The sequence below is a fragment of the Triticum aestivum genome, chromosome 1D (genome assembly GCF_018294505.1).
Source record: "Triticum aestivum cultivar Chinese Spring chromosome 1D, IWGSC CS RefSeq v2.1, whole genome shotgun sequence".
Classification (NCBI taxonomy): Eukaryota; Viridiplantae; Streptophyta; class Magnoliopsida; order Poales; family Poaceae; genus Triticum; species Triticum aestivum.
In genome coordinates this window covers 492,632,393-492,656,407 of record NC_057796.1, presented here as the reverse complement: position 1 = coordinate 492,656,407, position 24,015 = coordinate 492,632,393, and the positions used below count along the sequence as shown (strand labels likewise).

General features: G+C 42.7%; 1 protein-coding gene across 2 annotated transcripts; it reads left to right on the top strand.

Moving 5' to 3' along the window:
• Positions 1–20,695: 20,695 nt before the first annotated feature.
• LOC123183390 (uncharacterized) lies at positions 20,696–24,015 on the top strand. Of its 2 annotated transcripts, XM_044596186.1 has the most exons (7): positions 20,702–21,504; positions 21,586–21,664; positions 22,545–22,619; positions 22,752–22,856; positions 23,003–23,110; positions 23,214–23,372; positions 23,493–24,015. In XM_044596186.1, the coding sequence occupies exons 1-7, from the start codon at positions 21,428–21,430 to the stop codon at positions 23,754–23,756; spliced, it is 867 nt and encodes a 288-aa protein (XP_044452121.1). In that variant the 5' UTR covers positions 20,702–21,427; the 3' UTR covers positions 23,757–24,015. The 2 variants fall into 2 exon arrangements, with proteins under 2 accessions (XP_044452120.1, XP_044452121.1); XM_044596185.1 differs by having other exon boundaries at positions 20,696–21,664.

Here is a 24,015-nt window from a genome sequence, read left to right as displayed (position 1 = left end):
ATATGGTAATTAGACACTAACAGGTGGCATTCACACAAAGCATGTCTAAACTAATCAAATGACATAGCAATGCAAGACACCATACGCACGATATGAGCAACATAACCCTGCCAAGTTAGAGCATACACCTTGGGGGGGGGAATAGGACTGGTCATCTGTCTCTGAATCCTCCTTTGAGGAGCTATCCGTAACCAGCGAGATATGTGCTTCGTCAGATAGCATAGTCTGCTCTAAAGACCTTGTTTTCACTCCAGAATTTTCCATCACCGTGTCAAATGCCTGATGCACACGAAGAGTGGTTGAATGTGCTAACATTGTTGACAAATGTAATACGTAACAAAAAAAAGGATGCCTGATATAATTCACATATAAGATGACTGGATAAGCAGGATGGCATTGCAAAATTCACATATATGATGCCTGGCTAAACAAGATGGCGTTGCATAATTCACATAAACGATGAATAAACTAAATAGATGGCATTCACACAAAGCATGTCTAAACTAAGCAGATGACATATTTGATGTATAAAGTAAGCAAGGCAAGGCACCATATGCATGATATAACCAACATCAGCATGCCAAGTTAGAGCGAAGACCTCAAGGGGTAAATAGGAGTGGTCTTCTCCTTCTGAATCCCCCTCAGAATAGATATCTTCCTCTCGATTACAATCCGAAATGGGTGGAGGGGGGCTGCCTTTGCGCCTACCATGGAGCGACATCTGCATGAAATTTTATTGCCACGCAAGGCTCGTCTCTTTTTCTCTACATGTTCAGTTCCATTGTGTACAATAACTGACATGCATAGGAATAAAACATAGTGAGATTATGTAAGGAGTGCATGCAGAAATCCAGAGTGATGGTAGCAACCTGTGGATAGACCCAAAACCAATGATAGCAGGCAGATAATGGCTTCAGTTAAAAAATACAGATAATGGCTTCTTTACTATTTGTTTCCCACCCAACATGAAACACATAGTAGATACCAGAGATTAACCAGATAGTAAATACATACTATTGATTGCGGCCCCGATATGTACCCCACAACCATTTAAAAACTCAAGTTTGACCATTAGTTTGGAGCTGACTCAGAGTCTAATTGGTGAACAGGACGATAAAGTAGCATGTACTATTAAGCGATGCATAACGTAAGCAGACACGAAAGAGTGCGACTGATACGTCTCCAACGTATCTATAATTTATGAAGTGCTCATGCTGTCATATTATCTATCTTGGATGTTTAATGAGCTTTATTATACACTTTTTTATGATTTTTGGGACTAACCTATTAACCCAGAGCCCGGTGCCAGTTTCTGTTTTCTCCTTGTTTTAGAGTATCGCAGAAAAGGAAAACCAAACGGAGTCCAATTGACGTGCCACTTGACGGAGATCATTTTTGGACTAGAAGAAGCCCACGGAGTACCAGAAGCAAGACAGAAGAGTCCCGGGCTGCCCATGAGGGTGGGGGGCGCGCCCACCCCCCTGGGGCGCGCCCCCTGCCTCGTGGACAGCCCGGAGACCCCCCTGACGTAAAATCAATGCAAAACTCTTCTATATATACCCAAACTTCTAGAAAGAAACCTAGATCGGAAGTTCCGCCGCCGCAAGCCTCTGTAGCCACGAGAAGTCAATCTAGGCCCTCTCCGGCACCCTGCCGGAGGGGGCCATCATCACTGGTGGCCATGGAGGAGTATCCCGGAGGGGCCATCTTCACCATGAAGGCCAAGGACCAGAGGGTGGAGGCCATGGAGGAGGAAGCACAAGGGGGAGAACCTCTCCTCCTCTCTTCCGGTGGCGCCGAAGTGCCATCAGCAGGGGAATCATCGCCACGGTGATCGTCTTCATCAACATCACCATCATCATCACCATCCTCATCTCTTTTACGCGGTCCACTCTCCCGCACCCCGCTGTAATCCCTACTTGAACATGGTGCTTTATGCTACATATTATGATCCAATGATGTGTTGCCATCCTATGATGTTTTGAGTAGATATCTTTTGTCCTTGGGTTAATTGATGATATAGATTGGTACGAGTTGTATGTTTTATTTTGGTGCTGTCCTATGGTGCCCTCCGTGTCGCGCAAGCGTGAGGGATTCCCGCTGTAGGGTGTTGCAATACGTTCATGATTCGCTTATAGTGGGTTGGTGAGTGACTGAAACACAAACCCGAGTAAGAGGGATTGTTGCGTATGGGAATAAAGATGACTTGATGCTTTAATGCTATGGTTGGGTTTTACCTTAATGATCTTTAGTAGTTGCGGATGCTTGCTAGAGTTCCAATCATAAGTGCATATGATCCAAGTAGAGAAAGTATGTTAGCTTATGCCTCTCCCTCATATGAAATTGCAATGACGACTATCGGTCTTGTTAACAATTGCCTAGGACAATTCCGCACACCGATCCACCATTATTCCACACTCGCTATTTATATTATTTAGTAATTTATTCTAACTTTATGATAACAGCACCTACTTTTATATTTTAGCTCTCCGATATCATACCAAGTTATCCTCTTCATACCCACAACGTAGTTTTATTTCTCGTTTCTAGTTGGAAGCAAACGTTCGGTGTACGTAGAGTCGTATCAGTGGCAGATAGGGCTTGAGAGAATATTGATATTACCTTTAGCTCCTTGTGGGTTCGACACTCCATACTTATCACTTCCTCCTTTGGAAATTGCTACGATGATTCCCTGCACTTGGGGATTATCAATCTCTTTTCTGGCGCCGTTGCCGGGGAGCAATAGCGTGGGGTTGATATTATCGTGTGTGCTTGTTTGCTTTCTTCACTAAGTAGATTTTGTTTTTCCTTTTTGTTTCCGTTTAGTTGTGGGTGAAACATAAAAAAATTAAAAGAATGAAAATACAAAAAAATTATTACTTGCCGCTCATGCCTAAAAAGTTTTTCAAAAAGAGAAGTGATTGGAAAGTTATGCATTGAAGAAGTGAGGGTCGACCTTGAGCACTTGTGTTCATGCTCACGGAAACAATGTATAATTTTTCATGGAAGTTTCTCTGTAAATAATTATCCCCTTGTATATGTCCATTGTATTATAAAAATAATGTGCCAAGCTTTGGTTTTAGGATGATTAGATTGCTTGTTTACTATGTGCAGAACAAAAACAGAAATTTTGGCTGTAGTACATGATTTTACATTTTTTACTGGAAAGTCAAATGGGTCTGAAACGTTTTTCACATTACTTCTGTACAAAATTTTCAAATTGTCAAATTTATTTCATAATTTTAGGAGTTACAGAAGTTTACCAAACTTCCAGATTACTACAGATTGTTCTGTTTTTAACAGATTCTGTTTTGCGTGTGTTGTTTGCTTATTTCGATGAATCTATGGCTAGTATCGGGGGGTATGAAACATAGAGAAGTTGGAATGCAGTAGGTTTAACACCAATATAAATAAAGAATGAGTTCATTACAGTACCTAAAGGTAGTGATTTGCTTTATTACACTAACGGATCTTACAAGTTTTTGTTAAAGTTTTGTGTGGATGAAGTGTCCGAAGGTCGAGGAGCTATCAATATGAGAAGAATAAAGAGAGGCAAGAGTTCAAGCTTGGGGATGCCCAAGGCACCCCAAGTAAATATTTAAAGGATACTCAAGCATCTAAGCTTGGGGATGCCCCGGTTGGCATCCCATCTTTCTTCTTCAACAAATATCGGTATACCTCGGTTTTTGCTTTGTTCACATGATTTGTGTCTTTTGTGTTTTTGTTTTTCCTTTAAGAACCATGCTAGCATGAGATAGACCTTCATTGATTTATAGAATACTTCATGTGCTTAACTTAAATCTTTTAAGTATGATCTTATAGAATTGCTCTTTGTGCTTCACTTAAATCTTTTGAGTATGGTTTTATAGAATGCTTCATGTGCTTCACTTATACATTTTGAGCTTGGATATTGGTTAGTCTATATTAATTGTAGAATGCTCCATGAACTTCACTTATATCTTTTGGAGTATGAACAATACTATAATTTAAAGTGGGTTTGGAAGAGTGTCAACTGTAGGAATTAGTGATCCCACTATTTTGGAAGGTGTTGAATCTTAGTGTGATATTTATGAAAGTGGATTTGGAAGAGTGTCAACTTTAGCTAGTAAGGATTCCACTATTTCGGAAGAGGTTCCAATTGAGTATGAGAACAAAGTTGCTATCCATGATGCTACTGAAAATTATTATGAGGGAGGAATACATGCTTGTAGGAGTTGCAATAATATCAAGTTCCCTCTCTATGTGCTTAAAGTTTTGAAGTTATACTTGTGTTTGCCTTCCTATGCTAGTTGATTCTTGTTCCCATAAGTTGCGTGCTCACAAAATCCCTAGGCATAGGAAGTGGGTTAGATTTAAATGTGCTAGTCATATTCTTCAAGATGCTCTCTTTGTGTTTTGATTCTTGTCTATTATGTGAGCATCATTGAAATCATCATGCCTAGCTAAAAGGCATTAAAGAAAAGCGCTTGTTGGGAGACAACCCAATATTTACCCTTACTGTTTTTGTGTGTTTACATGATTAAGATACTGTATTAATCATGTTTTATAGCTTTTGTTTCAATAAAGTGCCAAGTAAGACCTTTGGGAAGACTTGGGAGAAAGTCAATGTGATCTTGCTGTAAAAAACAGAAACTTTGCGCTCACGAGATTAGCTGTAATGTTTTACAGAAGAGTGATTTTTAGTTGATTCTTTTTGCAGAATTTTAATAGACAAATTCCTCACGTCCACCAATTTATTTCATAATTTTTGGAGTAGCAGAAGTATGGTTTATGTTCAGATCATTACAGACTGTTCTGTTTCTGACAGATTCTGTTTTCATTGCATAGTTTGCTTGTTCTCTAGTTTCTATGACTTATATTTCTCAATATAAATTGTAGAAATGATATGGTACAGTAGGCATTGTGTGAGAACAATTATGAAACTTGTCCTTAACAGTACCAAAGTGAATGGTTTACTCTTTATCATACTAACCTATCTCGCGAAGTTTGGTTAAGTTTTGTGTGATTGAAGTTTTCAAGCTTTGGGTGAGATATCGATATGAGGAGAATAAGGAGTGGAAAGACCCTAAGCTTGGGGATGCCCAGGGCACCCCAAGGTAATATTCAAGTAAGACTCAAGTACCTAAGCTTGGGGATGCCCCGGAAGGCATCCCCTCTTTCATCTTCAAAACTATCGGTATACCTTACTCGGAGCTATATTTTTATTCGTCACATGATATGTGTTTTGCTTGGAGCGTATTTTCAATTTTACTTGCTGTTTGAATAAAATAATTGGATCTGAATTATTGAATGAAAAAGAATCCTCCCATGGCTAGTTAATTATTTAACTACTCAGTGTTCTTCACTCATATCTTTTGGAGTAGTTTGTCATTTACTCATGTGCTTCAAGTATATCCTATGAGTAAATGGTTGAATAAATTGAATGTCATAAACCTGAATTTATATATGTTTCATATGCTTATAACATGGGGAGTAATGACTTCACACATAATAAGTATAGGTAGTAAACTTATTGGAAGTTAGCAAATGTAGAATTGGTCACTTGAACAATTCATGAAAGAATATTGAAGGAAGAGAGGTTTCACATATAAATATACTATCTTGGACATCTTTTATGATTGGGAGCACTCATTAAAATATGACATGCTAAAGAGTTGATGTTGGACAAGGAAGACAACGTAATGGGTTATGTTTTCTTATATCTGAAATAAAGTATATTGTCATGGATCATCCAACATGTTGAGCTTGCCTTTCCCCCTCATGCTAGCAAAATTCTTTGCACCAAGTAGAGATACTACTTGTGCTTCCCAATACCCTTAAAACAAGTTTTACCATGAGAGTCCACCATATCTATCTATGGATTGAGTAAGATCCTTCAAGTAAGTTGTCATCGGTGCAAGCAATAAAAATTGCTCTCTAAATATGTATGATTGATTGGTGTGTAGGAAATAAGCTTTATACGATCTTGTGATGTGGAAGAAATAAAAGCGACAGACTGCATAATAAAGGTCCATATCACAAGTGGCAATATAAAGTGACGTTCTTTCGCATTAAGATTTTGTTCATCCAACCCTGAAAGCGCATGGCAACCTCTGCTTCCCTCTGCGAAGGGCTTATCTTTTACTTTTATCTTCTACCTTATGCAAGAGTCATGGTGATCTTCACCTTTCCTTTTTACATTTTATCCTTTGGCAAGCACATGATGTTGGAAGGATCCTGATATATATATATATATCTAATTGGATGTAAGTTAGCATGAGCTATTATGGTTGACATTACCCTTGAGGTAAAAGGTTGGGAGGCGAAACTATAAGCCCCTATCTTTCTCTGTGTCCGATTAAAACTCCATAACCACAAGTATTGCGTGAGTGTTAGCAATTGTGAAAGACTAAATGATAGTTGAGTATGTGGAGTTTGCTAAATCAAAGCTCTGACATAGACTCTTCCTGAAAATAAGATGAATGCAATTGTTTGACGACTGAGAATATTGTTTGTTAGTTTTCAAGAAAGTTTATGATCTATACTTTAACATGTGATTTGCTTGTTACTTGATCATGAAAAGTTTTATGAGATGAGCTATTGTTATGACAAATAATGATGCTAGAAAAAGTGATTGGAATTATCATTGATCAAACTTATGCACTTGCTAGCATTCACACTTCATAAATTATTTCTTTAATCATTTACCTACTCGAGGACGAGCAAGAATTAAGCTTGGGGATGCTGATACGTCTCCAACGTATCTATAATTTATGAAGTGCTCATGCTGTTATATTATCTATCTTGGATGTTTAATGGGCTTTATTATACACTTTTTTATGATTTTTGGGACTAACCTATTAACCCAGAGCCCAGTGCCAGTTTATGTTTTCTCCTTGTTTTAGAGTATCGCAGAAAAGGAAAACCAAACGGAGTCCAATTGACGTGCCACTTGACGGAGATCATTTTTGGACCAGAAGAAGCCCACGGAGTACCAGAAGCAGGCCAGAAGAGTCCCGGGCTGCCCACGAGGGTGGGGGGCACGCCCCCTTGCCTCGTGGACAGCCCGGAGACCCCCCTGACGTAAAATCAACGCAAAACTCTTCTATATATACCCAAACTTCCAGAAAGAAACCTAGATCGAAAGTTCCACCGCCGCAAGCCTCTGTAGCCACGAGAAGTCAATCTAGGCCCTCTCCGGCACCCTGCCGGAGGGGGCCATCATCACCGGTGGCCATGGAGGAGTATCCCGGAGGGGCCATCATCACCATGAAGGCCAAGGACCAGAGGGTGGAGGCCATGGAGGAGGAAGCACAAGGGGGAGAACCTCTCCTCCTCTCTTCCGGTGGCGCCGGAGTGCCATCGGGAGGGGAATCATCACCAAGGTGATCGTCTTCATCAACATCACCATCATCATCACCATCCTCATCTCTTTTACGCGGTCCACTCTCCCGCACCCTGCTGTAATCCCTACTTGAACATGGTGCTTTATGCTACATATTATGATCCAATGATGTGTTGCCATCCTATGATGTTTTGAGTAGATATCTTTTGTCCTTGGGTTAATTGATGATATAGATTGGCACGAGTTATATGTTTTATTTTGGTGATATCCTATGGTGCCCTCCGTGTCGCGCAAGCGTGAGGGATTCCCGCTGTAGGGTGTTGCAATACGTTCATGATTTGCTTATAGTGGGTTGGTGAGTGACTGAAACACAAACCCGAGTAAGAGGATTGTTGCGTATGGGAATAAAGAGGACTTGATGCTTTAATGCTATGGTTGGGTTTTACCTTAATGATCTTTAGTAGTTGCGGATGCTTGCTAGAGTTCCAATCATAAGTGCATATGATCCAAGTAGAGAAAGTATGTTAGCTTATGCCTCTCCCTCATATGAAATTGCAATGACGACTATCGGTCTTGTTAACAATTGCCTAGGACAATTCCGCACACTGATCCATCATTATTCCACACTCGCTATTTATATTATTTAGTAATATATTCTAACTTTATGATAACAGCACCTACTTTTATATTTTAGCTCTCCGATATCATACCAAGTTATCCTCTTCATACCCACAACGTAGTTTTATTTCTCGTTTCTAGTTGGAAGCAAACGTTCGGTGTACGTAGAGTCGTATCAGTGGCAGATAGGGCTTGAGAGAATATTGATCTTACCTTTAGCTCCTTGTGGGTTCGACACTCCATACTTATCACTTCCACCTTTGGAAATTGCTACGATGATTCCCTGCACTTGGGGATTATCACGACCTCTCTTGCGGACCGGTGTAGTCCTCGAGGTCATCTGCTCAGTTGATGATGGTAATGCAGTTGTCATGGCTGCCAGCGGCGGGGAAGAAGATCTGAGGCGGCGAAAGACAGTCTGGAGGCCGGATCCCTATTGTGCTGGACCCTTCTGTCATTGGAGCAGTTGAGCTGGGGTGGACGATGGCGCAGTAGGAGCGGGACAAACCACACAAGGTTTTCTTTGACAACTATCTGTAAGAGAAGTAATTCTATAAGGGCTCGTTTGAATTGGAGGATTCTAACAACGCAGGGCTAGGAAATACACAGTAATAGGATAGGAATGCACGTGCAAAACAGAGAATTTAAAAACACAGGATTTCTGCCAATCTGGGTGTTTGGTTCACAAGAATTGGAAGATCAAGCTTGGTGAGATTAAGTCAAACCACAAGAAATGTACAGTTATAATGCTATTATGCTACTATCTCTTAGTCTTGTGCTACATGAATAGGAATTTGAAAAGGAGGACAAGTGGATATTAAAATTCCTACGGTTTTTCTTTCAAGGAGACACTAAAGGAACAAATCCTACAGTTTTCCTTTGCTCCATTCTTTTGAACCAAATGCATGAATAGTAGTACCATAGGAAACTTTCCAATTCCTATGTTTTTCCTTCACTTTGCCTTTCAAGCACTGGCGATTCTAGCAGGCAGGCTTGAGCAAGAAAAAGCCTACACTCAAAAAATGTTGTTGTGCTACTTCTGCTACTTTGGACCCAGGCCACTGCCCTACTAGCTCAACTCCCAGGCCCATCGACAAATGCACAACTCAAACACGCAGAGATAAATAATGATGGCGTTCAAGAGAGTCCATCACGGATAGCAAAGTTGCTTGGTACCTCACTGCTTGTCATATAGTAGGAGAAACTAATCGTATTTCACGTTACTGCGTGTGCTCAGTGGACAATATATATAACATGTAGAGTAAAAAAGAGATGCAACAAGTGTACAACCTCTTTGGCGAAGCCATGTCGATCTCAGCGTGATTGGGTTGGTCGGTGAGGATGATCCGGCTGACATGGCTGTCGGAGGAGGGGAAGAAGATCTTAGGCATCTTGAGATGGAGCCCGGGGTACTGCTCTGCTGTGATGGGGGGTTTCGTCGTTGGAGCAGCTCCGGTGAGTTGTATGACGCCGAGGCTAAAGCAGGACATGAGAGACAATGTTAACCTGAGTGGAATTCTAATAGCATCTCCAATAGATGACGTAAAATACATAACCACAAAGTGCTAGATGTAAAATACATCAGCCGCTCATCTCTGAGCTTAATTGTCGAAACTGAATTTAACTGTCAAAATTGAACTTAACTGTCAAAACTGAATTTTGCTGTCGAAACTGAACGCACTAGTAGCAGAAAAGCAGTAGCAGCAGCAGCGCGTGCGAGAGCTGGGGCAGCTGGTCGTGTAGCAGCATCAGGTGAGGCTACACGTCAGTCGACTGACTTTTTCATCTCTGTTCAGTCGATTTTCCAGCCGTTGGATACGAAATCAAGGGCCTACAATTCATCTTCAACCTCCGCCCCCCTAAGCCGCCAGCCACCACCGGCCAAACAGCCGCCCCCCGCCGCCCGCGGCCGGCGGTGAGCCGCCCCGCCTGCCCCGAAACCACTCCCCACCGTCGGTCCACCGCCGCCCCGGCCATCCCTCTAGGCCCCCCCGTGCCGAGCTTTTTCTCCGGCGATCCCCACGCCATTGCCCCACCACCGCCCCCACCCTGAACCCTAAGATAGATAGTGGGGTACCTTTCCGGCGAGCCCCCCTCCCTGATGCGACTGGTTCTTCCTTAACTCCGGCGAGCCCCCCCACCCCCTGAAAATCGAGTGACCCAAAAGTCGATTCAGTCGACTGAGGTGTAGCTAAATCGGAGCAGCATCACAAGCAAGAGCAAGAGCGAGAGCAGCAGCGCGAGCAAGAGCAAGAGCAATAGCAAGAGCAGACCAAGCAGGGGACCGAGAGCAAGAGCAGAGCAACAACGTGAGCGAGAGCTAAAGCAGCAGCAGCTCCTACTAATGTGGACTGATGTCTACTACACAACCTTCTTCTTGTAGACGTTGTTGGGCTTCCAAGTGCAGAGGTTTGTAGGACAGTAGCAAATTTCCCTCAAGTGGATGACCTAAGGTTTATCAATCCGTGGGAGGCGTAGGATGAAGATGGTCTCTCTCAAGCAACCATGCAACCAAATAACAAAGAGTCTCTTGTGTCCCCAACACACCCAATACAATGGTAAATTGTATAGGTGCACTAGTTCGGCGAAGAGATGGTGATACAAGTGCAATATGGATGGTAGATATAGGTTTTTGTAATCTGAAATTATAAAAACAGCAAGGTAGCAAGCGATAAAAGTGAGCATAAACGGTATTGCAATGCTATGAAACAAGGCCTAGGGTTCATACTTTCACTAGTGCAAGTTCTCTCAACAAGGATAACATAATTAGATCATATAACTATCCCTCAACATGCAACAAAGAGTCACTCCAAAGTCACTAATAGCGGAGAACAAACGAAGAGATTATTGTAGGGTACGAAACCACCTCAAAGTTATTCTTTCTGATCGATCTATTCAAGAGTCCGTAGTAAAATAACACGAAGCTATTCTTTCCGTTTGATTTATCCTAGAGTTCGTACTAGAATAACACCTTAAGACACAAATCAACCAAAACCCTAATGTCACCTAGATACTCCAATGTCACCTCAAGTATCCGTGGGTATGATTATACGATATGCATCACACAATCTCAGATTCATCTATTCAACCAACACAAAGAACTTCAAAGAGTGCCCCAAAGTTTCTACCGGAGAGTCAAGACGAAAACATGTGCCAACCCCTATGCATAAGTTCACAAGGTCACCGAACCCGCAAGTTGATCACCAAAACATACATCAAGTAGATCACGTGAATATCCCATTGTCACCACAGATAAGCACATGCAAGACATACATCAAGTGTTCTCAAATCCTTAAAGACTCAATCCCATAAGATAACTTCAAAGGGAAAACTCAATCCATTACCAGAGAGTAGAGGGGGAGAAACATCATAAGATCTAACTATAATAGCAAAGCTTGCGATACATCAAGATCGTGCCAAATCAAGAACACGGGAGAGAGAGAGAGATCAAACACATAGCTACTGGTACATACCCTCAGCCCCGAGGGTGAACTACTCCCTCTTCGTCATGGAGAGCGCCGGGATGATGAAGATGGCCACCGGTGAGGGGTTCCCCCTCCGGCAGGGTACCGGAACAGGGTCCCGATTGGTTTTTGGTGGCTACAGAGGCTTGCGGCGGCGGAACTCCCGATCTAGGTTATTTTCTGGAGGTTTGGGTATTTATAGGAATTTTTGGCGCCGGTCTCACGTCAGGGGGGGTCTCCGAGTCGTCCACGAGATAGGGGGCGCACCCAGGGGGTAGGGCGCGCCCTCCACCCCCGTGGACATCTCGGGACTCTTCTGGCCCAACTCTTTTACTCCGGGGGCTTCTTTTGGTCCATAAAAAATCATCAAAAATTGGCTCGTCAATTGGACTCCGTTTGGTATTCCTTTTCTGTAAAACTCAAAAACAAGGAAAAAGCAGAAACTGGCACTGGGCTCTAGGTTAATAGGTTAGTCCCAAAAATCATATAAAATAGCATATAAATGCATATAAAACATACTAGATGGATAATATAATAGCATGGAACAATCAAAAATTACAGATACGTTGGAGACGTATCAAGCATCCCCAAGCTTAATTCCTGCTCGTCCTCGAGTAGGTAAATGATAAAAACAGAATTTTTTATGTGGGATGCTACCTAACATAATTATCAATGTAATTTTCTTTATTATGGCATGAATGTTTAGATCTGAAAGATTCAAGACAAAAGTTTACTATTGACATAAAAATAATAATACTTCAAGCATACTAACCAAGCAATTATGTCTTCTCAAAATAACATAGCCAAAGAAAGCTCATCCCTACAAAATCATATAGTTTGGCCATGCTTCATTTTCGTCACACAAAATGCTCCCATCATGCACAACCCCGATGACAAGCCAAGCATTTGTTTCATACTTTAGCATTCTCAAACTTCTTCAACTTTCACGCAATATATGAGCGCGAGCCATGGACATAGCACTATAGGTGGAACAGAGTATGATGATGGAGGTTGTGTGGAGAAGACAAAAAGGGAGAAAGTCTCACATCGATGCGGGTAATCAACGGGCTATGGAGATGCCCATCAATTGATGTCAATGCAAGGAGTAGGGATTGCCATGCAACGGATGCACTAGAGCTATAAATGTATGAAAGCTCAACAAAAGAAACTAAGTGGGTGTGCATCCAACTTGCTTGCTCACAAAGACCTGGGGCATTTTGAGGAAGCCCATCATTGGAATATACAAGCCAAGTTCTATAATGAAAAATTCCCACTAGTATATGAAAGTGACAAAATAAGAGACTCTCTATCATGAAGATCATGGTGCTACTTTGAAGCACAAGTGTGGAAAAAGGATAGTAACATTGCCCCTTATCTCTTTTTCTTTCATTTTTTTGTTTTTGTTTTTTGTTTGGGCCTTCTCCTCTCTTTTTATGGCCTTTTTTTCGGAGTCTCATCCCGACTTGTGGGGGAATCATGGTCTCCATCATCCTTTCCTCACATGGGACAATGGTCTAATAATGAAGATCATCACACTTTTATTTACTTACAACTCAAGAATTATAAAATAGCATAATAATGCATATAAAACATCCAAAACAGATAATATAATAGCATGGAACAATCAAAAATTATAGATACGTTGGTGACGTATCACTTACTCAGCAATTTCTTAACACCATCTCTGTCATTACAAGCAAAATATTCACTAGCTATCTCCCCCTCCATAACATAACCCTCACGTATCTTAGGCATTTCAACTCTAGTAGGAGAGCTAGGCTAATCGATGAATGATACGTCCATTTTGCATCATGTTTCTTTACTATTATTTATAATGTTTTTATCCATAATAATGCTTTTTTGGAGTAATTCTAATGTCTTTTCTCTCATAATTTACAAGGAACACACCAAGAGGGAGAATTCCGGCAGCTGGAAATCTGGACCTGGAAAAGCTACGTCAGACCACCTATTCTCCACAACTCCAAATGAGATGAAACTTTACGGAGATTATTTATGAATTATTTGAGGAATATTGGAGCCAATAAACACCAGAGGGGGGCCACCAGGTGGGCACAACCCACCTGGGCGCGCCAGGCCCCCAGGCGTGCCCTGGTGGGTTGTGGCCTCCTCGGCCCACCTCCGGTGCCCATCTTCTGGTATATAAGTCATTTTGACCTAAAAAAATAAGGAGGAGACTTTCGGGACGAGGTGCCACCGTCTCGGGGCGGAACTTGGGCAGGAGCACTTTTGCCCTCCGGCGGAGCGATTCTACCGGGGGAACTTCCCTTCCGGAGGGGGAAATCATCGTCATCATCATCACCAACAACTCTCCCATCTTGGGGAGGGCAATCTCCATCAGCATCTTCAACAATGCCATCTCCTCTCAAACCCTAGTTCATCTCTTGTGTTCAAGCTTGTTACGGGAACTATATATTGGTGCTTGTGGGTGACTAGTAGTGTTGATTACATCTTGTAGTTGATCACTATATCGTTTATTTGGTGGAAGATTATATGTTCAGATCCATTATGCTATTTAATAGCCCTCTGATCATGAGCATGTTTATCATTTGTGAGTAGTTACTTTTGTTCTTGAGGTCACGGGAGAAATCATGTTGCAAGTAATCATGTGAACTTGATATGTGCTCGATATTTTGATAGTATGTATGTTGTTATTCCCTTAGTGGTGTCATGTGAACGTCGACTGCATGACACTTCACCATATTTGGGCCTAAGGGAATGCATTGTGGAGTATCAAATAGATGGTGGGCTGCGAGAGTGGCAGAAGCTTAAACCCCCGGTTTATGCGTTATTTCGTAAGGGACCGATTGGATCCAAAAGTTTAATGCTATGGTTAGAATTTATTCTTAATACTTTTCTCGTAGTTGCGGATGCTTGCGGGAGGGTTGATCAAAAGTAGGAGGTTTGTTCAAGTAAGAACATCACCTAAGCGCCGGTCCACCCACATATCAAATTATCAAAGTAGCAAACACAAATCAAACCAACATGATGGAAGTGACTAGATGAAATTCCTGTGTACCCTCAAGAATGCTTTGCTTATCATAAGAGGCCATTTTGGCCTGTCCTTTTCCTCAAAAGGATTGGGCTACCTTGCTGCACTTTTGTTACTATTATCGTTACTTGCCCGTTACAAATTATCTTGCTATCAAACTACTCCGGTACTTAGAATTTCAGCACTTGCATACATTACCTTACTGAAAACTACTTGTCATTTCCTTCTGCTTCTCGTTGGGTTCGACACTCTTACTTATCGAAAAGAGCTACAATTGATCCCCTATACTTGTGGGTCATCAAGGCCATTTTATGGCGCCGTTGCCGGGGAGTGAAGCGCCTTTGGTAAGTGGAATTTGGTAAGGAAACATTTATATAGTGTGCTAAAATTTATTATCACTTGTTACTATGGAAAACAATCCTTTGAGGGGTTTGTTTGGGGTACCTTCACCTCGTCCGGAACCACAATTAGTTACCCTCAACCTACTACACCTACTAAAAATATTGAATTTGAAATTCCTTCGGGTATGATAGAACAATTGCTAGCTAATCCTTATGCACGAGATGGAACCGAACATCCTGATATGCACTTGATATCTGTGGAACAAATTTGTGGATTGTTTAAGCGGTTTACCCAGGGATGAAGTGATGAAAAAGGTTTTCCCTTTATCTTTGAAGGGAAAAGCATTAGCATGGTATAGGCTATGTGATGATATTGGATCATGGAATTGGAATCATTTGAAATTGGAGTTCCACCAAATTCTTTATCCTATGCATCTAGTTCATCGTGACAGGAATTATATATATAATTTTTTGCCTCATGAATGAGAAAGTATCGCTCTAGCTTGGGGGAGGCTTAAGTAAATGTTATATTCATGCCCCAATCATGAGCTCTCAAGAGAAATTATTATCCAGAATTTTTATGCTCGGCTTTCTCGTAATGATCAAACCTTGCTTGATACTTCTTGTGCTGGTTCATTTATGAAGAATACCATTGAATTCCGGTGGGACCTTTTGGAAAGAATTAAACGCAACTCTGAAGATTGGGAGCTCGACGAAGGTAAAGAGTCAGGTATTAAACTTAAGTATGATTGTGTTAAATCTTTTATGGATACCGATGTTTTTCAAAAGTTTAGCACTAAATATGGACTTGACTCTGAGATAGTAGCCTCCTGTTGTGAATCATTTGCTACTCATGTTGAACTCCCTAAGGAGAAGTGGTTTAAATATCACCCACCTATTAAAGAAGAAATTAAAGAACCGGTACCAGTTAAAGAAGAAACTATACTTTATAATGTTGATCCAGTTGTTTCTTCTGCTTATATAGAGAAACCACCTTTCCCATTTGGGATAAAGGAACATGCTAAAGTTTCAACTGTGGTTAACAAAAGCTATATTAGAACACCTAAACATGATGAACAAATTAAAGTAGAACCTAGTATTGCTATGGTTAAAGATCTCTTGGGAGAAGATATGGATGGGCATGTTATTTACTTCTGTGAAGAAGCTGCTAGAATTGCTAAACCTGATAAAAGAGATAAACATAGACGTGTTGTTGGCATGCCTGTTATTTCAGTTAAAATAGGAGATCACTGTTATCATGGTTTATGTGAGACGGGTGCTAGTGTGAGTGTTATTCCTTACACTTTATATGAAGAAATTATGAAAGACATAGCACCTGCTGAGATAGAAGAAATAGATGTTACTATTAAATTTGCTAATAGATACACCATATCACCTGTTGGGATTATTAGAGATGTTGAAGTCTTGTGTGGGAAAATTAAATACCCTATTGATTTTCTTGTTCTTGGTTCCCCACAAGATGACTTTTATCCCATTGTCTTTGGTAGACTTTTATTGAATACAGTTAATGCTAAGATAGACTGTAAGAAACAAACTGTTGGTGTTAGCTTTGGTGATAAGTCTCATGAGTTTAATTTTTCCAAGTTTAGTAGAAATCATCATGAAAAATAATTTCCTAGTAAGGATGAATTAATTGGTCTTGCTTCTATTGCTGTTCCACCTACTGATCCTTTAGAACAATATTTGCTAGACCATGAAAATGATTTACATATGCATGAAAGAAATGAAATAGATAAGGTTTTCTTTGAACAACATCCTCTGCTTAAACACAATTTGCCTATTGAAACCACCTAATGGTGATCCTGTGTTTGAATTAAAACAATTGTCAGACACTTTGAAATATGATTATCTTGACGAAAAGAAAATATATCCTGTTATTATTAGAGCTAACCTTTCAGAACATGAAGAAGAAAGATTATTGAAAGTTCTAAGGAAGCACCGGGCTGCTATTGGATATACTCTTGATGATTTAAAGGGCGTTAGTCCCACTCTATGTCAGCACAAAATTAATATGGAACCTGATGCTAAACCTGTTGTTGATCACCAACGTCGGTTGAATCCAAAAATGAAGGAAGTGGTAAGAACGGAAATCTTAAAACTTCTGGAAGCAGGTATAATCTATCCTATAGCTGATAGTAGATGGGTAAGTCCTGTTCATTGTGTCCCTAAGAAAGGAGGTATTACTGTTGTTCCTAATGATAAAAATGAACTTATTCCACAAAGAATTGTTACAGGCTATAGAATGGCAATTGATTACAGAAAATTAAACAAAGCAACTAGAAAAGATCATTACCTTTTGCCTTTTACTGATCAAATCCTTGAAAGATTATCCAAACACACACACTTTTGCTTCCTAGATGGATACTCTAGCTTTTCACAAATACCTATTTCTCAACTTGATCAAGAAAAGATCACTTTTACTTGTCCCTTTGGAACTTATGCTTATAGACGTATGCCTTTTGGTTTATGTAATGCACCTGCTATCTTTCAAAGATGTATGACTGCTATCTTCTCTGACTTTTGTGAAAAGATTGTTGAGGTTTTTATGGATGACTTTTCTGTTTATGGGAAGTCTTTTGATGATTGTTTAAGCAATCTTGAGCGAGTTTTGCAGAGTTGCTAAATATTTACCACCTAGCTTTACATACCAACAAAAAAAATTCTTCTATGATTTAAGACATTACTTTTGGGATGACCCACATCTTTATAAAGAAGGAGCAGATGGTATTATTAGACGTTGTGTACCTAAGCATGAACAGGGACAAATCCTACGAAAATGTCACTCCGAGGCTTATGGAGGGCATCATGCTGGAGATAGAACTACTCACAAGGTATTGCAATCTGGATTTTATTGGCCTACTCTCTTGAAGGATGCCCGTAAGTTTGTCTCTTCTTGTGATGAATGTCAAAGAATAGGTAATATCGGTAAGCGTCAAGAAATGCCTATGAATTATTCACTTGCTGTTGAACCATTTGATGTTGGGGGATTTGATTACATGAGACATTTTCCTTCCTCTAATGGGTATACACATATTTTGGTTGCTGTTGATTATGTTACTACATGGGTAGAAGCTATTCCAACCAGTAGTGCTGATCACAACACCTCTATTAAAATGCTTAAGGAAGTTATTTTCCCAAGGTTTGGAGTCCCTAGATATTTAATGACTGATGGTGGTTCACACTTTATTCATGGTGCTTTCCGTAAGATGCTTGCTAAGTATGATATCAACCATAGAATTGCATCACCCTATCATCCTCAGACTAGTGGTCAAGTTGAACTTAGCAATAGAGAAATAAAATTAATTTTGCAAAAGACTTTTAATAGGTCCAGGAAGAATTGGTCTAAGAAATTAGATGATGTACTTTGGCTTATAGAACATCGTATAAAAATCCTACGGTATGTCTCCTTATAAAATGATTTATGAAAAAGCTTGTCATTTGCCTCTTGAGTTAGAACATAAAGCGTATTGGGCAGTTAAAGAACTCAACTATGATTTCAAACTTGCTGGTGAAAAGAGGTTATTTGATATAAGCTCTTTAGATGAATGAAGAACCCAAGCTTATGAAAATGCAAAGTTATTCAAAGAAAAAATAAAAAGATGGCATGACAAAAGAATCCAAAAGCGTGAGTTTAAAGTTGGAGAATATGTTTTTTGTACAACTCTCATTTTAGATTTTTTGCAGGAAAGCTCCTCTCGAAATGGGAAGGCCCAAACATAGCCCTCTCTCATCTAGTTCATACTTGTAATCGTGCATCGCACGCGTCATCTATTGTAATCAAACACGGAGGACAGTTCGGTCACTAGCCGATAAAAAAAGATTGAGATGGGCGCCTCAAACTGGCCTCAAACGACCGGGCTGACTAGCACCCCTCATATCCAGCCTAAATATGGGGCGGATATCAGATGGCCCGGACGCGTCCTCCATGCTGGACCCGACCCACGCCGGCCCACCCGTCCCCACATATATTTGTTTCCATTCGCTCCCGAACCAAACCCTAGCCACTCCACTCCGCCACCCAAGCCCCCGACCGGCAATCTCTAACCTTCTCGGCATGGCGGACAACGGATCCGAGTCCTACACCTCCAGATCCATTGACCGAGAGCTCGTACCATGCGACCCCGAGGAGGAGATGACCACCTCCCTTGTGCTCCGCCACTCTCGGGAGAAGGTCGCCCGACGGCACCGCTCGGGCTCCTTTCGCGTCCGGCCGAATGGCACATGGATTCGGTGCAAGGTGTGTGGTCGCTGCCTTACTGAAGGCGGGAGGGGGGGGGTTCCATTTGGCATTCGAATGCAACAACAGATGCACAACCGCTTCGTTGGCGCGTTGAGGCGGAGGTGAACACATGTGTTGGCCAACACAAATATGGTGAGGCGTGTCCGCTTTGCGAGGCAGTAGACGCGGGAGGCGACAACAACCCTCTCGGCGGCGGACGTTGGCGAGGCGACGTCGCATTCTCTGGTGCCCCATATGGTGCACGACTAGCCCGGGCACCGCAACCACGTCATGGTGGACGTTGCCGGCTCCTCCCACGATGAACCATCATCGATCTCACGTCCATGATGATCTACAAGCGACGGGCTCCGACGAGGAAGAGTAGGGCATGGGAGACAACGACGCCTTGAGTGGCGTGAGCCGGTGCGTGTCCCATGTCCTACTCTATCTCGCTGGCAACCGGAGCAACACTTTAAGTTTAAGGGGTGCAGCCGGCCGTCGGACATGGCACGACGGAGCCAGACGAGCTTCTTTAGCTTAGGTTTTCATGTTGCATGTAATAATATTGTAGTTTTCTTAATAAAAGTATCCGAAAGAAATTATTCAAGGCGTGACCGGTCGCTGTACGCGGACACGCCCGGACGTGCCCGCGGGCGTTTCGAGTGTCGAGTTTGCTGTATCCGGGTGTAGATGCTCTTAATTCCTTATGTCCTTATGGCGAAGGTATCGACGCGTGGTCGGCGATGACGAGGGCGGGGTGTTTCGACTATGGACGGGGAGGGAGAATGGCCGATATGCCACTGTATGGCGGGTGAGGGGAGGACAAAGGCGGGCGTCGGACGCACGGTGTCCACGCCGCCGCTGTTTGTGTTTGTTTCGACTCGGCCGGACGGACGCACATGGAGAGAATGCATCGGGCGCGTTGTAGTTGCCCTGAGAAAAAATGTTGTGAATTTACAAGCGTGGCGTAAGAACACGGCGTGCCACGTAACTTGGCCGTGCAAGGCGTTATTTTGGGCAAACGGTGTACCGCGCAGTATATGTGTCGTACCACCATGCACCGCTTGCTTATTTGTGGTATATATAGGAATCGGGCACTATCATGTCACGTATATTTGTACGTACTACGTAACAAAACTCCAGGAAACAAGCGCGTGAGACTTGGTCGTTTTGACGTGACGCCTCAGCGAACCGCAGCGCGCCCATCCCTGAGAAGAAAAAAAAAACCGGTGGACGCAACTCCAGGCCAATGAGGGGAGAGTACGCGGATCGTGTGCTTCCTGCGGGGAACTGTGGGCCGTGCGATCGCGGCGGCTTCTCAACCGACGGTGGAGATGGAGGAGACAGTGTCAGATGGTTGGATCCGTTGGCGTCACGACTTTTCGTTTCGGGTCGAGGCTCGCCGCAGGGTCCACGTGTGACGGGCGTGGCCCAAACGGGCGCCCGCCCCGGTCGAAAGCACAGCACGTGGCTCTATGGCAGATGGGGTCCGCGCTCTGCCCCAGGTGTCCTCGTTGGTGCCAGCTCGGACAGTGAGCTCCCTACTCCGCGCGGCTCAGCTGCCCATGAATGTCGCGATACGAGTAATCCTGGCCCTCCCCTCTCGGCCCACCAGCTATATAAGCTCAGCCTCGGCCTCCACCCTCGCCCTTTCCCCCGCATCTCCATCTCTGATTAACCCTAGGCGGCGCCTCCTCTCCTTCTTCCTCCTCCAGCCTCCCGCAACACAACGGGCTAAGCCAAGCCTCCTGCGACGAGAGAGAGGCTCCGCGCATCCATGGTCTGGCTCCCACGGCCATGGCCAAGGTCTCTTGAGGCTTGGCCTTGAAGACTTTGGCCATGTCCATGGTGGCCATGGCATCTTGGGAAGCGAAGTTGCAGATCGAGATCGAGATGGCTAATGTTGGCATCTCGAGTTTCCCTTGTGTATTTCGTTCTCGATTCGTTTGAGTAGTTGGATCTGCATCTGGGTTTCATATCGATTTGTGTTGTGTTCATCTCAGAAATTCAGTTTTCCCCGTCGCACAGCTCGTCAGGCGAGATGGATGCGCCGTCTGATCTCGACCTAGTCCACGGTTTTTCTTTTTCTTTTTTTCGATCTTTCTTGTTGGGCTTTTCTTCCTTTCGGCCCGACTTCTCTTTTGGGCTCGCTCGTGCTGGCTTTCCATTTGAAATTTCATCTGGGCTGGGCTGCTTTATAACTAAATCTGGGCTCTGGACCTGCTTTATAACTAGATGTGGGCTGTTATGGGCGAAGCCCGGCCTTTTTGGGAAGTGGCTGAGGCGCCCTACCTCTCTCTCTATATAAGGACGCCCATTTCGCCACCGCCCCCTAAACCCTAAACCCTGAGGCGAAGGGGGCGGTGGCGGCGGCGGCGGAGAGAGTCGAGCAGGCAGCGCCCCCATCTGGTTTCGACAACTCCGACGGCCATGGCGCTCAGGGCTGTTTTAGGTGCTGCCTTCAGGGGCGTTCGATCTGCCCGCCAGCACTCTCTGGGGGTCACCAGGTACCCCGTTGACCCCATCTCTGTCTGCTATTTCACCAGCGCTAGATCTGCCCAGGTTCACCCTTCGTTGTTGCATTTCAGGACTGTGGAGGTATCTGGTCCCAAGATCTCTGCGTCCCGCTCCCCTTGGCTCGTTGGTTCCCGGTTCTTCTCCACTAAGGTGCGTTTGTCCATGTCCCTGTCTCTGCCCTTGCAGGCCTTAACTTGATTGTGCATCGATCTCCTATGATATATGGCTTGGATGTCGCTTTAGGGCTCATGAAGATTTTGACGTGTTCTGCCTTGTCCTTGTCTGTACGTTTTCGCCCTTCCAGGGCTTAACTTGCTTGTGAATACATCTCCCATGATATATAAGTTGGATGTAGTGTTAGGGCTCAGGAAGATTTAATGTGTTGGATCTCTGCTTTGTCTCCACAATTTCGATCTTCCAGGGCTTCATCTGTTTATGCATACGTCTCCCATGATACCTAAGTTGGATGTCGTTTAGGGCTCAGGAAGATTTTAATGTATTGGATCTGCTTTGTCTCTACATTTTCCTAGATGGAGGAACACCATATTGGTCACACCAGCTTTTTAATGTTTTAGGTTAAGTTGGTGTTGCATTTCTGCTAAATTGCTGTTAAATTTGCTCCTGGTACAAGTATTAGGTCAAGTCACAATCAAATCTTAAACATGCACATTCCTAGTTTTGCAAAAGCTGTTACTTTAAGGTTTTACTATTCCAAAATAGTTTAGATTGTGGGTCGTAATTGATTGATCCAGATTCTTTCCATGGAAGATAGCATAGTAATATTTTGTTCAGTGTTAAATCTGATTAAATATTCTGTCTAAAGAAAGGACTGTTTAATCATATCTTGCAATCGAGGATTGCAGTTAAGATTCCACCAAGGAATATCTATTTCGTGTGCAATGTTTACTTGCTGCATATTTTGCTAGCGTTCTATAGCTTTTGCAAATTTGCTTGTTCCTGGATATGCAGTTTTGTTCTTGTTTCCTTATCATGGGGAATTGATCTTTATTTCCAATCTGTCTTATGATAGGAATCGGACACTCTTCTCAGGGAAAGTATTAAGAATGGAGTCCACAGGGGGTTAAAGGAAGCCCTTGCCAAAAATGTAAGTGGAATTTTAACCAACCAGTGCAAGAAACAGTGTTCTAACTTTTATACTCTCACCTGCAAGTTGAATGTAGCTTAAATGTTATGATGCCATGCACTTACGTGCCCCTGAATACCTTATTCGTTGCAGGATGGCAAATCAGTTTTAAAGCTCTCTGTAATTAAATCTGGTGTGAATGCTGGGGTTAAGGAATCTCTGAAGGAATACCATGTTTTCATTGACTTTGCTGAATCCGTAAGTATTGATTTGTCCCTGTTGTCAATTACTTGCATGCTCTTCCATACATTGCCGTTCTGTTTGTTAATTATGTGCATGATGTTTGTTCTTGAGTTTGTTGTATAGAAGTATAATAGCCTGATCGTGTAAGTTAATGTATTTAGGATTTGCGTCCTGAGGTTAAGTCGGCCATTGAGGAGTCCGTGCTTCAAGGTCTTGATAACTTTGTGCTTCAGTTGCACAAGGTACCACCCCAGGGAGGACAGCTAAAGGTTAGTATCGATGACTTCATGATTTTGCAACATTGCCCTATTTGCATTTATCTTCCATGCTGTGTTGTTTATTGCCGACTCAAATCCTCTTTCAATTTTCTAGGGCCCTTACCTTCTTAAGTTAGCTCTTAAGGAAGCTATTGATGAAGGGATGGATGTGATTTATCAAAAGTTCAGTGTTTATGTTGGTCGAGGCGTGGACCTTCTCGTCAGGGACCTCGCATTGATCAAGGAGCAGACCAAGGGTACTGATTTTGTTCAGGTTTGGTTCTCAGTCCTTGTCCATGAGTATGTTGACTTGTATGTTTGTAGAGGCTTACAGGTTTGGTTCTCAGTCCTTGTCCATTGATAAAGCCTTCCTTTCTCCTGTATGTTTGTGCAGGCTTGGTGTTCCCGCCTTGCCCATCAGTGGCTTAACAAAGGTTTCATAAATTTTGTGGATAAATCGTGGACGATTCTCCCGTATGTTGCCGGCGTGTACCTGTTCGTCCTCTTTGTGAAGACCCTTGTTGAGAGTGGCATACCACCCTGGGAATACCCTGATTTTCTCAACTTCTACCGCGTTTATGGGCTCACCTCGGCCATCGCCTTCTACCAGGATGAAAAGAAGAAAAAGGAGGAGGCGGCGGCTGCTGGCGAGAAGTAGAGTTCTCCATCTGTCTGTACTGCTCGAACCAAGTTGAAGTCCGATGTCAGTTTTCGGTTGGTGCCTTGCGCAGAACCTTTTTGCTGAATGTTTGGTGCCTTGGGCAAAGTCTTCTTTAGTGGGAACTTGGTTGATAGCTTTTGGCTGAATGTTTGGTGCCTAGCAGTAACTAATCTAGATTGCGAGCTCGGTTGCTGGAGTGTTTTTGATAACTGTTCTGTGTTGTTAAAATGGTGCATCTTGAATTTGCTTTTTTGCA